This window comes from Halyomorpha halys, unplaced genomic scaffold (genome assembly GCF_000696795.3).
Source record: "Halyomorpha halys isolate HHAL.00 unplaced genomic scaffold, Hhal_1.1 Scaffold422.1, whole genome shotgun sequence".
Taxonomy (NCBI): Eukaryota; Metazoa; Arthropoda; class Insecta; order Hemiptera; family Pentatomidae; genus Halyomorpha; species Halyomorpha halys.
Window position 1 is genome coordinate 468838 of NW_027111899.1, and position 15895 is coordinate 484732.

At 29.7% G+C, this 15895-nt stretch overlaps 1 protein-coding gene across 1 annotated transcript in view; it reads right to left on the reverse strand.

The window, feature by feature from the left end:
* Nucleotides 1-15895, reverse strand: part of LOC106682535 (hydrocephalus-inducing protein) — a gene marked incomplete at its 3' end in the record, with an annotated part of 227440 nt that overhangs the window by 188263 nt on the left and 23282 nt on the right. The window contains 9 exon segments of the mRNA XM_067049812.1: nt 3163-3285; nt 3460-3698; nt 6652-6838; nt 7977-8113; nt 8970-9209; nt 11022-11224; nt 13379-13446; nt 13525-13751; nt 14569-14787. Of these exon segments, the coding sequence (XP_066905913.1) occupies nt 3163-3285; nt 3460-3698; nt 6652-6838; nt 7977-8113; nt 8970-9209; nt 11022-11224; nt 13379-13446; nt 13525-13751; nt 14569-14787 (1643 nt within the window).

Here is a 15895-nt window from a genome sequence, read left to right on the forward strand (position 1 = left end):
GACTGCTCTATTTGCGGAGCCTGTCCGTCTTATATATACAATCGGTCAGCTGTTCTCGATCAGCTGATATGGACCTGTCAGCTGACAGTCCGTAACTTATATATATATATATACACACACACTATAAGCATTAATAAAATATCTAAAAAATAAAAGTGATTTTAATAGTTTTAACTTAATTTTCATATCTACAGTATAGATTTTGAAGATGACAAGCTCAAATAAAAGATTTAATGTTGAATAAATATGAGATTTTTAATTTTATTACATATAATATTATTGGCTCTTAATCTCAGAGCGAGTTTCTAGGCAATCATAAATAGACACTTTTAATATTAAAACTTAATTAAATTAATATCTCGTTTACAAATTAATTTAATTCTAGGGAGAACAAAACTAACCAATTTCATAGAATCTTCTTTTGATGATTTTCTCAAATAACTAACACTGACTGCTGACAATCTTTCAGTAAACAAACACTAACAAAACAAAGCATTGGTCCTCTTACAATTTTTTACTCACTTCTCATCCACTGAAGTGTGTTGTTTGGCGATCCAAAGAAAGAGTCCTTTATTCTTCTTGGGTGACTCTTCGATGTCTTCTTTTTTCAAGATGTCTCCCTTGAGCTAGATAAAAGATGATGATGACCTTCTCATCCAGGAAACATCATTCCCTGCCTGCGCCTAAGCAACGAATGCTGCCAAAAATCAAAACCCGTCTCGATCTCGATGTTCCATGTAAACATCGATTGTCACACAACAGTTCGCAAATGATTTACTTTCTGAATATTATTCTTTAGCACTATTTCTTTACTTCTATTTTTTCTTAAATTTACTGCAATTCCAATTATGATGAGAAGTTAAAATAGATTTTTTAAAATTTTTGAATCTGCTCAACATGGCCACAATCGAACGAACTTTTTGCAGGACTCGTGCCGCCATCTTGGCTTTGCACAATATCTTTTGTAACTGCATATTTTACTGGTGAAAATTGGTTAGCTTGCTTTTAGTTTTAATACTACAAATAAACATATAGAAATGATAAATCACATAAAGCCTACTAAAAAGCATTTCTCTATAAAAATACCTATTTACTCATAAAAAAGGATATTACATTATATACTATAATATTCTTTTTTTTTTTAATAAACAGTTTTTCAAGTATAGATGCTTTTAGTTATGTTTTTATTTGTATGTATCAACGTTAAATATTGTTCATTTGTTTTGTTGAACCAAAAAGCAAGCTAACCAATTTTCATCAGTAAAATGTAAAGTCCCAAAAGACATCATTAGAAAGCCAAGATGGGAGCACATGTCCTCCCAAAGTCCGTTGAATCACAGCCATGTTGAGCAGATTCAAATATTTTAAACTTTATCAAACTTTCCATCATAATTGTAGTTACAGTAAATTTAAGAAAACATAGAAGTCAAGAATAAGTATTACAGAAAAATATTAATATAGAAGATCATATGCAAAAACTCAAAAATTGTTGTGCTACAATCGATGTTTACAAACATCTAGACAGGACATTTGTTTTGCAAAGAACTTGGGTTTCAGGCGCCAAGGGGAGAACATATCCTGGATGCAGGAGGTCCTGAACATCCTTGGTCTCTCTCTGGTCTCACATCTTGAAAAAAAAAAAAGATATCTGGAATCATCCAAAACGTTTTTGTTTTGTTTTTTTAGCCAAGACTCCCATTGGAGTCATATAGTGCCTAACCATAGTTGGGGCCAAAGATTTTCATTTTGTGAGACAGCCACTCGATGAAAAAAGTCAACATCCCAAGCCAGATTTGAACCGGCACCGCCAATAGACATCAAAATGGTAAGATTGTCTTAACCACTGAGCAACGGGCAGCCCGGAGTGACGGTAGCAGCGTGGTAACGGGGCTGTCTGCCAACCCAAAGGTTGCGAGTTTGAGTCCCCGGCCCAATCTGGGATTTTTTCAAGCATATAATCATACAATCCAAAAAGTTAAAGTGACTTTTAGTTTTGGATCGCCAGGACGAGATGTGTTGAAAACTATTAGAAGACCAAATGCTTTGTTTAAAGACAGTGTTAGTTTATGAAATAGAAGTCATCAAAACCATCATTAATCAAGAGAGCATAAATTAGTTAGTGTGCTCAAAATAGAATTTAAGTATAATTGTAAAAGTGTTATTAAAGATAAGTGTTCTGATTGCCTAGAAACCCGCCCTGAGATTAAGAGTCAATCATTTATAAAATTTAAATAAAATTCTCCTATCTGATTTATAATAAAGCTTTTTGAACCTAAGCTATACTTAAGATATAAGAATAAAGTAAAAACTAACAATTTTCCTTTTTATTTACTTTAAATAATTTATGAATATTACAATACATACATACTACTTTAATCAATACAGTTATCGCATATATTTACCTATTGCAATTATTATTAGATACGGGATTATGTTTGTGCTAGCTTAGCTATCTATATATTATAAACAAATTTACCCCTGCTGGGTGGGAGAGATCTTTATACATGCAGTTTCCCTTTTCTGTCAGTTGTGCTTTATACTACTATCAGACAGGTATTGATTAGTATTTATCTTTATCAATTCCTAATATCCCCCTTTTACATATCATTGTAACTCACCTATACCACACCTACTTCATCTGTTTGTTCTACCTCTTACACCTATCTCTTACCATATTTATAACTAATTTTAATGAATTGTCTCCTACAATCTATTTGTCTAGATATATATTCAGAACTTCTATCACACCAGGTCATATTTATTAATAACTTGTTTCCAGTCTACCTACATTTAAACTTCCTTATATTACTATTATTATTTTTTTTTATATCGTTTATAAACATATCAATCATTTTGAAATGTTTTTACTTTAATGTTCTGTTAATTCTAAAATATTTGTATTTTGTTCATTCTTTAGCTCTGATGAAGCCCTGCAAAGTAGGGAAAAACATTGGTTAACAATAAATAGTTTTCTTTTACTATTTTGAAACTAGTTTTCTCTTACTCCAATCTACTTTATATGGTCAACTATCTTCTTCCAATATAAATTAATTTTTATTTTTTAGTCAATCCCTTCATGGACATGGTGCCTAATAAGCCTATTACATCAATTTTTGAAGATATTAGTATGCTTCAAAATATGTAATAGAATAAAATACAAACCCTTGTTCTTGATCCGCTTTGGCCTTTGTTAAATTTTTTATTTCTTTCATGGTTGTGAACACAATTGTGTGATGTCTGGTTCCAGCATTTGTTACTTTAATAGTATCATTATGTTTTTCCTTTCTGCAATAATGTAAAAAAAAAAAAAAAAAGTATCAATAAGAACAATCATATATTTTTTTATTACTTTATGACCATATAAGAAATCCAACCACAATGTAAAGTAATATCCAACACCAACAGCACCATATGGTGACATACAGTAGAATCTCACTATAAATCTAAAACTGAACATACCTGAACACTTTTCCAATATCATACACAGGAAACAAATTAGGAACAGTCATGATACTGGTTCCAAATCCTTGAGCGGATAAAGATACTGTAATATCCCGACTACCAATTACTTCTATTATCAACTGATCTTCTATAATGCCACTGTCTCTAAGTGTTGCTGTAATGATGATTTCAAATTCTGAATCTGCTGGAACTGAACCTTCTGGACATGATACATTCCAAATAAATGGGTATTTTTCCTGTTAGAAGGAAGGATTCTTTTAATGCCATATTTTATAATTAATTTGTATTTTATTGTAAATAGTATTTAGTAAATATTAGTGTTTAATTTAGTTAGATTTTTTTAATTAATATTATTTTAATTGGATTTAGTAATTTGAGAAGAAAAATGTGTATTTATATTTGTGTTGTTATAATTAAGTAATAGAGACAGTTGCTAAGGGTTGATAACTATCGCTAAGGCGTTGCCTAGCAACAGCACTGTGCATTCATTTAGTATTATTTATTGAACATTTTTGAGTGTGTTAAGCGTCATTAAGTCTGGAACCTGACCCTTTCTGTGTTTCCGCTTTTGGGACATTTCGACTGTCTATGAGCCATTGCACCAACTTTGGACCAGTTTGAGAGTTGCAGCATTGTATTTAGCTACGGATCTGTGATTTAGACATCTCGACAATATCTTCCTCTGACCATCTTAAGATCTTAAGCCCGTTTGTCACAATGGTTCTGTCAGTGAGTGTCTCTAAAAAAATCCTGAACAACCCCCATTGTTTTTCTTAGCAGAAACTTTTTAATTTTCAGTTTTAAAAGGAGATCCTTTATCACCGGGATAGTGTGTTTCCTATCCACGATGACTGGCGGTGGTGTCCGGGATTTGTTTGCAGAGGTCTCCGTTCTTTGAGAATTTTAAGTCCGGCTTCTGTTAGTTGACCACGCAACACATCAAATGGTTAAGGCTTAAAATTTTTTTTCCACCTTTTTATTAGTTTTCTTTACTCGGAAAAGGTCTTTAGGGTTTGACTGTCGTTATTCCTTGCACGGGAGCTATCGCTCGTGTATGACGAGGAGACACCTTTGACTTGTTTGAACTATTGTAAAATCGACAGCAGCCGTTTCGTTATCAGATTCATGATCTGTATCGTTTGGGAGATCTGTTGCATTAGCTACTTCCAACGCTGTGGCCATCGCGAACTGATGTATTAATATCCTAGAAAGAAATGTTTAATTACAACTGGCTTATAAAAGCACAGCTGTATCACTGGTCGTGAGGCTACACACTCCCTAATAGTCTAATAAGTTTATAACAGCATGGCACTAATTCACTGTTTCTTCGCTTATAATTAATAATAAGAAAGTACCTGAATTGTGTAAATCCTCACTTTCTTTAAGTCAGAAGAGCCAAGAACAATAGATAGTCACTTAGAACAAAGCTCTTTGTTCTCAAAAGTACGTTACAAATGACAACACACAGACGTCACCAGAGCAAAGCACAGAGTGACCCTAACCCTAACACTTTGAACATTGGCACTGAACTATATTCCATTATCAAATAGAGGTTCTTTAAGACCTATTGACCTAGTACATACAGCTCTGACTGAGAAGCGGTCTTATCTTATCTGCTTGAGATAGCTTTCTGCATTATTTTGTCATAGTTTATTTATTCTTTTATCGACATTGCTAAGTAGTATGTACAAAAATTAATAATATGTTTTTATAAAATACGATAATATATAAATTTGAGAGCTTTGATGAGACTCGAGGTGCTGTGGATTGTAGTTGAACTCGTTGTTCCTCCTCTAGAATTTGAATGGCGATAAAGAATTAATCACCCATTTGATCTTATCAATAGTAATAATACTTTTTGCTTTCTCCCACTTATCTCTGCTAGCACTGTAATTATTAATAGTGGGAGAAATGTAATAATTCTCCAGCAACTCACAATTAGGGAATTGAGATTACGCTAAGACAAAAAGGGTTTCTCCTTCAGTGGAGGTTACGTTATCATCCCAGATCTTTTGGCAGCATTTAATAACGTTCTAGTAAGGGTTCTTTGCTTATTAAGCTGATTATTCAACCAGGAAACATACCTGTTGGATGTTTGTTTGCATACAGGATTGCAGGTGACCTGATTGACCTGAATTTCATTCAATAATATACTGTTTAAGAAAAGTAAAGCAAGATTTGTTATCTGATTATATTCAACAAAAGAAAATGCATGAAAACAACTGTCAACCATCTAGAAGAGGAAGTGGCCGTCAGTCGCCAACAGAAAAGGATGATAAAAACTTGAAAAATTAAAATTATTTGAAAAAATATGAATTTTGTTTTTGTGTCTGGTTTCTGGAATATAAAGTACAAAAACAACCATCACCCCGGTAGTGGTGGCAAATGCCAGCTGATACAGATTGGAGAGGGTAGAAAGTCTGGAAGCCACCAAGTGGAGGGGGTAATAGAAACTTAAAAACAAAGATATTTGAGTAGAGCTGAGAATGTTTTCAAATCATCATACATTTGGTTAAAAATTTTTTAAGTCATGTTTTCTACTCTTCTTTTTTTTTGGCATATAAATGCTATGTATCCCTTTGTAAATATATCATACAGATATGATTTACACAATCATCAGTAAACATTGTCAGTAACAGCTTTCGATGCATTTAACCTGATTAATCAGGTTTCCAGTAATTTCAATGAAATTCAGTTATAAGGATATTTTTGCTTGCTAGTGTTTCTTAATTGTCTAGTAAACAATAGCCTTAAGAGAAAGAGCAAACAATAGTTAAATTACATCAAATATAATCCTCATATATGTGTTAAATACATCTTTTATTTACTTTAACCTTTGAAGTATCAATTTCATTCGTAGATTTCTAATGTCTTGTACTTAAAAAAATTTCAAAATTCACATTGTATAATATCTATAAATATTATATCATAATGCTTCAGGATACCACTAATAAATATTATTAATTTCACAATTTAGCCAATATTGAAAGTTAAATTTGGTTGAGGCACTGACAAATAGCAAAATTATCACTTGTCTTCACACTTACAAACATATAGTACTTTTTATCATTGAGTTTCTGATTAAGATATTACATTTATTTGGTATTATGACACAATACTAATCTTAATGATATGGAATATAGAACTAATGATAATGATAAAACTTTTAAAACTGTTTAATATACATACCACTAGCACTTTATAGAATGCACATATTGGCGATACATTAATCAAGTATAAAGACTTTTTAATGTTTTTCAAAACAGGAATAGATCCCCAAGACATCATGAAAGTAGAGGGATTCACAACAGGACCCATCCCATAAACTTGGATTTGACAGAACTTAAAAGTAGTAGACAATCCAAATACTCTGAGACTAGAAAAAATAAATACATAATATATATATTGGTATAATAAATTCCACACAAATAATTAACATAGTCAGAAATAAAATATCAATGAAAAAATGTCTCTGATTCTTTGGAATTTGAAGGAAACTTAAATTTTAAGTGCTGAACAAAGATCAAAAGGACAAACCAATTATACTAAATCAATACGGAAAATAAATTTTCCCATCAAGAAAGTAAAATGGAAAATTTGTTAACAAAAAAAATAATAACAAATAAACAGCAGCTTCTGTATACCAAGTTCAGGAGTTTTATTCCTTTTTCTTTTTCCGTAATAAGAATTCCTACAGAAAATTTAATTTTTCTCAATAAATATTAAAATTATTGACTCTTAAGTACAGAGCGTTTAATATTTTCTTTATTTACCTATTACATAGAGTAAAGCAGAATAGACATCTAATTAACATGAAACAGGAAAGTTTCATCATGACTAGTGATGTATGAGGGAACAAGAATGAGAAGGATGACAAGAACAAACTGGAATGGTTATAGAGTTCAATCAACAGATATATGGTAAATGTGGTCTAAATAGATAATACTCCAGAATTATTGCTTCCGCTCTTTAGTCTACCAAAACTAACTAGGTGGACTGGTGGTACCGATTCATGTATTGAGTGTATTATTTGCTTTTTATTTGAAAGGGTATCACTTCTTCCAACACTAAGATAATATTCCATAACTTTAATTAGAAAAAAATTGATTACATACATAATCCCTCACCACATTAACGTTATCTCTTCATAATATAATCAATTGTTTCTATAACTAGAGATATTTAGTTCTTGTATTTTTTAAAATAAAATAAACATAAATGAGATGACATGACCAAAAAAATTACATAAGAGTGAAATGGCAAATAAAGAAAGTTAATGAGGAAAGTACCCATAAACTGTAATAGTTTTAGAAGTGGGTATTCATTCATATATTAAGAATCATAAAAATCTTTAATGATACACAAAAAGAGTGCCTGCTAGTCTAGGATAGATATTTATGGACAGGATCTAAGAAAGAATATAACATTAGATGAAGGATGGATTAATTAATACATCTAAATTCACACCAAACATACAGTTAATAAAATGAAAAATAATTCTAATCAAACCTTACTGCAAACTTTCAGAAGTAGGTTGTAGAGACAATACTCTAATATAAACTTGAATATCTTTGGTAGAATTAGGCCCTAAATAGCCAGTATATTCATCTAAATTATATAACAATCCTGGTGAATGATGTAAGCTAGTCTCCTGAAAAACAATATCAATGAATTATAAAATGCCAATAAATGCACTGTTTTTAAAAGACATAAGTTTAATAGTAGTAGTAGAAGTAGAGATGGATAATTCAAAATCTACATGCAATCACTTGCACCAGTGAGTTATGAAAAAGAACACTTTCAATGGTGCATTGCATTAACTATCTTCAACAACCATCTTTATCACCATGGCATTTATGAAATATTAAAAAAAACATATATTTTTTTATTTTTATGGGGTTATTTATAAGAACAATTATATAACAGAGCAAATTCAAGAAGTATCTATTTTTAAAAAATCAGGAATTTTATAATATTTTCGGTGTAATTTTTAGAATTATCTCATTACTAAGCCCTTCTTTCTTCAGCCTCCACACATTTCGGAGCCAGCATCATAAAGTGCAGGACAAGCTATCACCATTCCTAATAAATTTCAGTTTACCATTCTTTTCTAAAAGGTAAAACCAAACAAATATTTCACTAAAGATTAGTAATTGCTAGAATATAACCTTGCTCCTTAAACTATGCTACCAACTGCCCGTCTGTTCTATCACATTGTGATTCATTCTGTGGTTCCTCCATGATATAGGTCAACCTTCATGGCGAGAATAAAACCAGTTTAGCTGTTTTAACACACTTGGTAACTGCAGGCCAATACTTTCATATAAAAGTTAAAGAATTATTTTTTAATAATGAATATTACAGTAAAATTTAAGAGAGTAGATAATTAAGATTGCATGATGTATAAATGAAATGTTACCTATTAAATATGAATATAAAATTATTACAACAAATTTAAAGTGGATAAGTAAGTAACCTATATCTTAGAAAGATGTGGTTTTACTTACATCTTGATGCATAATAGCATAATAAGTCGGCAGATTATGCGTATTGATTAATGTAATCTGTTGAGTATAATCATAGTCAATAAATGCATAACGCATAAAAATTTTGCTTGGTTTACAAGTGATAATTGGAGTAACTGAAGTATATTTTAATGTCAAAGAACATTCTTCAACCAAAACCTCCCAAAGGTATATTTTCAAGATAGTCGTATAGTCTCGAATGATGTTACTTACAAGGGAAATCTACGGAAATAGGATACAATATTTTAATACAATGCATAATATTAATTGAAAATCATACTTATAATAAACAACTATATTGTGGTTATTCCTTTTTATTTTTTTTTACTGGAACTCTATTTTTGAACTTAACTATTGAACAAAAATAACAAACTTTGAACATATTTTAATATATTTGTAAAAATAATATAGTAAAACTAAACTGTATATTTTTCATATTTTTGTAAAGTTACAGCACATTTGTGAACCTGAACATCAACAAGAATTAATTAATAATAATAGCAGACATGAATAAAAGCCCATAAATAAATATAAATGACCACAATGATAAAAAAAAAAGGGGGAGGACAGGATTTTAAAATAAATTTATAAAAGAACATACAAGAGTTGCACAACTGAAAATAGTTTTTATGTAACTACAGTTATGTAAAAATGGTGGTAATGGCCAATAATAGTAAAGATAGTAATGACCAATAATAAGGCCGAAACATTACAACAATGTATATATTGTTATGTTATTTTTCTTTTAATAATAATTTAATTTAAAAATAATAAGTTTCTTATCCTGCCATAAGCTTAATAATAATAATAATAATAATAATAATAAAGAGTAATAATATAATTAAGAGTAACCACTTTCCTAAGTTTATTTTGGCTTTAATGATATTTTTTATTCAATCCTGGCAGTAGTTAATTTCGATTGCATTAAATTGATATGAAATCGATTGATTTTGGCTAATATGAATAATTTACTTCATCTCATCATACATATTATTTTTACTAAGAAAAGTAGTTCCTTATAATAAAAAGTAAATTAATTGAAATAGATTAAAAGTTAAATGAATTATATGATATAAAATAAAATTTAATAATAGTAATATATTTGTATTCCTTCACACCTCTTCATCCTTCAAAGTTGAATTCATTATTGATTTGTTTCTTTTTTTTTTTACCTAACATTTTAACCTAAACTAGAAACTTATTTTACTCAAACTTATTTTGGTTGTAATTATAGTTTATTCGTATTAAATAAACTTCTTTGTAATTAGCAAAAATGTACTGCTTCAAATTTAAAACTCAGTTAACAATTTAAAGTCTTATTTAACAAATAAATCAAATGGTATCTTTGTTAAGTCTCAACACTCATCATTATATCTACAGTCCAACGTTTCGGCCAATTCAGCTATCCTCAAGGACAATATAACAATTAACAGCTTTTTATGCATTCATTTGTAACAATTTCAACAACACTATTATTAATAATATAACATATCTTAAATATAAAGGTATTGAAGTCTTTTTAACAGCAAAATTTTAAAAATTAAATATTTTATATTCTTTGAGTTTTAACAAACTTTAATTCTTTCTAATATATAAATTAATAAGTTCTATAAGCTTTGGTAGTTGATGTATACAGAGGATATGAACAATTTGTTGTTATTTTAGAAGGCCGTTTGTTGCTCAGTGACCTTGAACAACTCAAAACTGTTAAATGATTTTTTTTTAATATAAAACTTCACAATTCAAAATTTAAAAAATATACAAATCATAAATAAAAGTAATTCAATTATTATAATGCAAATAAATAATTACAATAATTCAAATTGACAAAGAAATTATTCATAAATAGTAAATAATTACTAACTTAAAATTACAATACAAGCTATCATACTTCTAATTATATTTTTTATACACTATGTATCAAATAAGTATCTTGATATAATTCTGTAATCAATAAAGCTTCTATGTACATCATACCTTCAATAATGTAAAATCAATTAATTTAACTAGACTTAATTTATATTTATGATTCACCTCAACTGTTTGGCTAAAACTTGGAAGAATTTGGTTTGATACAGGATCTATTTGGAATTCCTGAGGGTATAATGGTAATAAGGTTTCAAAATCAGAATCAATTTGCGATGCTGGCAGAAAGCCATCACCTAACACTTCAATCTTATACTCAACAGGGATAGGTGATTCATTGGTTATTGTGAATGAGGATGTGTACTTGAAACCTAGAAAATTAATATATTTTATTATCACATAAAAAATATTGAATATTTAAAACAAATCATAACAAGTTTAATCCATTTACATAATATACCTACAAATACTATCTCAAGACAAGAGGAAAACCGAAGTAACCCAATCGAGGTAATTCAATCATTAAAAATCGAGGTGACTCAATTCTGTTGTAGAAAATTTAAATATAAAAAAAAGTTTTGTTATTTAATTTGTAATTAATTAATGTTTATTAGTAATCTAAAACAATTTGTAAATATAATAATGAATAAAACATCACAATTAATGGCAACATTGCTTCAGATCATGTAACAACCATGTTGTTTCCTTTGTTCTAAGGACTGTTTGCTGTTGGCATCTGTAAAAGAAACACATACTCTTCGCCTTTTGTTATAAAACCCACCCTGATCCACAATTTTTTTTTTCAAAAATGAGTAGCAATGGTTCCTGATAGATTTTTGGATTGCAGACATGATAGTTAAATCTAAACAGGTGGAAAAGAGCTTAAGCAGTCAAAAAACACAATTGAATTATATGCATAAAGAGTAAATAGTGGGTGTTTCCAAAAGAAAATTTGTTCTCCTAAATATTTAGGAAAATGTGATACCTCTTTTTTCCCCTTTAACTTTCAAATATAATATATGACATTCTAACCTGCATTGATAAACAAAATTCAAATAGAAGGAATCGCCAACCTTATGCCCACCAACCTAGTCTGTATCCAGCACAATCTTTGGCCCGGCAACTGTTTCACATGTGCCCAGCCCACTCCTGTTATTTCAGTTTTCAATAAAATGTTTTATAAAATATTAATAATTTAAAAAAACATAAGAGTTATGTTTTGGAAAACAGTTATTCACAACAAATATTTATAAATCAATCTTATTATTGTTTTGTTTGTTCTTATCTTTTATTCTTTCTTTTGTGATTTTATAAATCTTATTAAATTAATCTTTTTAGTTCTACCGCTTATTTTTATTATAAACAATATCCATTTACCTTAAAAACTAATGATTCCCACTACCGAACAATATCCTACAATATACTCCAAAGTAGAAAAAAGTTTACTGTTCCTTACCTTAACTTTAACATAATAATTTACTAGTAAAGTAAGTGGCATTTTAAGGAATACTAAAGGGATAAAAACTAGGTAAAATGTTAAGAACCACTAGTTTAATGGCTTTAACACCACTAAGGTGGTTACTCCCTGGCGAATCGGGTATAATGAAGGTGAGATATAAAATATACTGTGTTCAGGAAATGAGTTATTGTTTATTTTTCTTAGCAATGACATTAATATTTTTTATTCCAAATAAGTCATCTGAAATGCTATAAGCATGTTTAGTGTGTATTTATTAACATACTATTTTAAGATAAAATATTATGATAGTAACTTTTTATTCGTTTTTGTTTCCTCTAAAGTATGCTGTAATTGTAACCCCCTACCCCCTATCTCTATAATATGCCATGTTCACAATAATTATTTATTTATAGTAAAGTAATTTTGTCATCTTTATCAAACATAACTGAAATTAGTCAAAATAACCCTGACATCCAAGAGAGAAAACTTTTTAAAGACAGTTTTTTTAATAACAAAATTAAGAATACAAATTTTTAAAACCTACTGTCAGGCCACTTGCCAATTCTGAATCATCAGCCTATCACATTGCTGTACGTGTGCCTAGGGTTGTATACTGTTGGTATAAGAAACAGTACTTCTATTTCAAAGTACTGAACCCAAGACACTTCATGGATTGTAGTGGAACAGGGTTTTTTTTTTGGTTTTTTTTTTCAATAGCTTTAAAAAACTAATAATACATTGACCAGAGAGTGTTTATACTACTTCTTTGGTTCTTAAAAATACCAAATAATAATAATGGAACAAACTTCAAGATTTAATCAAAATTTTACAACATAAAAAAAAAATGTAATTAGGAAGTTTTAGAACTAAGTATATATGCATTTATATTTAGAAAAATAGACTACTGATGGGTGATGGTGATCTTTCCTCTTTCATGCCTCGCATACTGACCATATCTTGTCTACCCTTCTGGGTTGTTGTTATTTAAATACATCTTCAGCTATAGATTAGAACTTATTTTTACAGTTAGTATATATTATTAATGACAAATATAAAAAATAGCTACCCAAAGAAATTGAACCAAAATTTATGATTTTTTTATTCAATATTAGCTTGGGATTTATAATACAGCCTCTGAAAAAAAAAATTTAAATAAATAAGCTGTAGAGTAAGTATTGTCTGAATAACACATGTGCTACAACCAATACTAACTTTACAATGCACCTAACTCTCGTCTGAGATTCTTCTATAACAAACCAAATATCTTCTATAAATGAACCAGCGACTGTACTGGATAAACTCATCTCAAAAATCTTTACTTCTCCTGGAAGAAGTTCTAGGCTAAGGGGAGAACAATTGATGGTCTCACCAAATGATAGAAGAGTATCAGCTAAGTATGTGATTGTCCCCTTCACAAGGCCAATGTTTTTTGCACTTATCTAAACATAAATTCATACTCGTTATTAAATTAATTAAGGAAGTATCTTTCTTTGGTTTAACAAGTTTTAAACCAATATCTATGAAGATCTTAAGTAGCTGGCAATATACTTAGGTAGGACTAGATAACAATAAGCTTGGATTCATTAAACCAACACTCACATATTTACCTTAAGTGAGGAGCTGATAATCATATACCTTGCAACAAAAATAGACATTAGACTCATGGTTATCTGAAGGCAAGATGAACTCATCCTCAGTCTTAACTCAGAATAGGAATGCTAATACTATATCAAATCATTAAGGTTAGTTCTCATTATAAGAGAGCTATAGAAAAACATGGTGTACTTCATCAGCTCAGTAAGCCTATAAATTTTATTTCTGAATCTTGTTTATTCTGTGTCCTACTTGATTGTAGTGTAGTGAAATAGCCAATATAGATAGTTTTTATTTTGAAACATTTTGTTTTGAAAATAAATCAAGTGCTCTGAAAAATGTAGTCTGTTGGAGACAAGGAGAAAAGGTTAATAAACTAGGATATTAAAAAATTAAGGAAATATTGAACGAATCCCAATAATAATAGGAAGGTACCTTCAATCTGATGACTGAACATTGGTTTAAAAATTGTCTACATGTTTTTTCATGTCACAGCAGTATTTATAATAATATTGGTCTGATAATATTACTCTTAACCACCCTCTATGTTGCCACCTTAAACTTTACTTTATACATAAAATAAGAAATAAAATAAATAGCAGTGCTGTTTAAATGGAGACAATCATACATATAAACAACTAGTAAACATAAAATTTAACTTACAATATAAGTATGTTGGCTGCATATGAATATCTGATCAAAGTCAATTGTATTCACATTGAGTACAATTTGTGGACCAATACCAACACCAATTAATTTGAGCTTAAGTCTCTCTTTGTACCCCTCAATTTCTAGATAAGCCTTCTTTTGAATTTTGTTTACAGATATAGGTTTAAAAATTACCACAAACCTTTGCTTGCTTTTTGGGTTAATATGGCCTTCCTGAAAATCAAATAGATTTTTTATTCTCGCTATAAAGTTAATTGTATATAAATTGATTTACTCTCTTCCGATAGTATGGCACAAACAAAGTTAAGTGCTACCTTCTCCTAATCTTTCTCCTCTGATTATAACACTTGCTTTTATGTTGTTGAGTCAAGACTTGAGTGTCGAAAGTTGTAAATTAAATAATAGGTTATTATTATTTGATTACAATTTCTGATTAGTTACCTATCTGATCATAACCACTGTATTTGGGCAGTCCTGCATAAGGGCACACTGGGATTGAAATTGGAGTAGAGTTTGGATATTTACAAGGAAAAAGTAAGTTACTGGGTCAAGATTTAAAAATATTAAATAATATGCTAGTTTCAAACTTAAAGCACTAGATATTATATGTTGAAGAAACATTAGATTAAAACATATCAGGAAGGGAAAGGATATTACAAAACTACACAAACTTAACAGCAACCTTTGAAGTGGTTTTACACAATAGTGTTACAAATAAAAATTAATACAAAAAGCATTTAAAATGTGTATAGAATATTATATATATAAGTTACGGTATGAGTCAGCTGTTATTTCGATGTCAGCTGACTGAGATCTGCTGATCGAATAAGTGATGTACCGAACACAATAAAGTCAGTATGTTATAGCAGTTCAAGCGTGTTACATCTTATTTCTTCTTCTCTATTTTGACATTTTGCTTTTAAAGCCTCCGCATCTTCACCTCCATAGGTGGGTTCTGAACCCCATTTTGATTTAAAGCTTCTAGGTTCATGACCGCTTGTCTGACAATACTGTTGACAGACATTGTTTAAAAAAAATGAGAGAATAGAAAAAAAAAATTTGAAAGCTGAGAAAACTAAGAAAAAAATTCTTCTTTAAAGCAAATGTTACTCCGGTATCTAAAGTTCCAGGGTTTCGGCACCAGTTAAGTATAGGCAAAAACAAAATGTCAAAAAAGAGAAGAAGGAATAAGATGCTTGAACTGCTGTAACATAGTGACTTTATTGTGTTCGGTACATCTCTTATATACATTCGATCAGCTGATCCCCTCAGTCAGCTGACATCGAAATAACAGCTGAGTGATACCGTAACTTTATATATA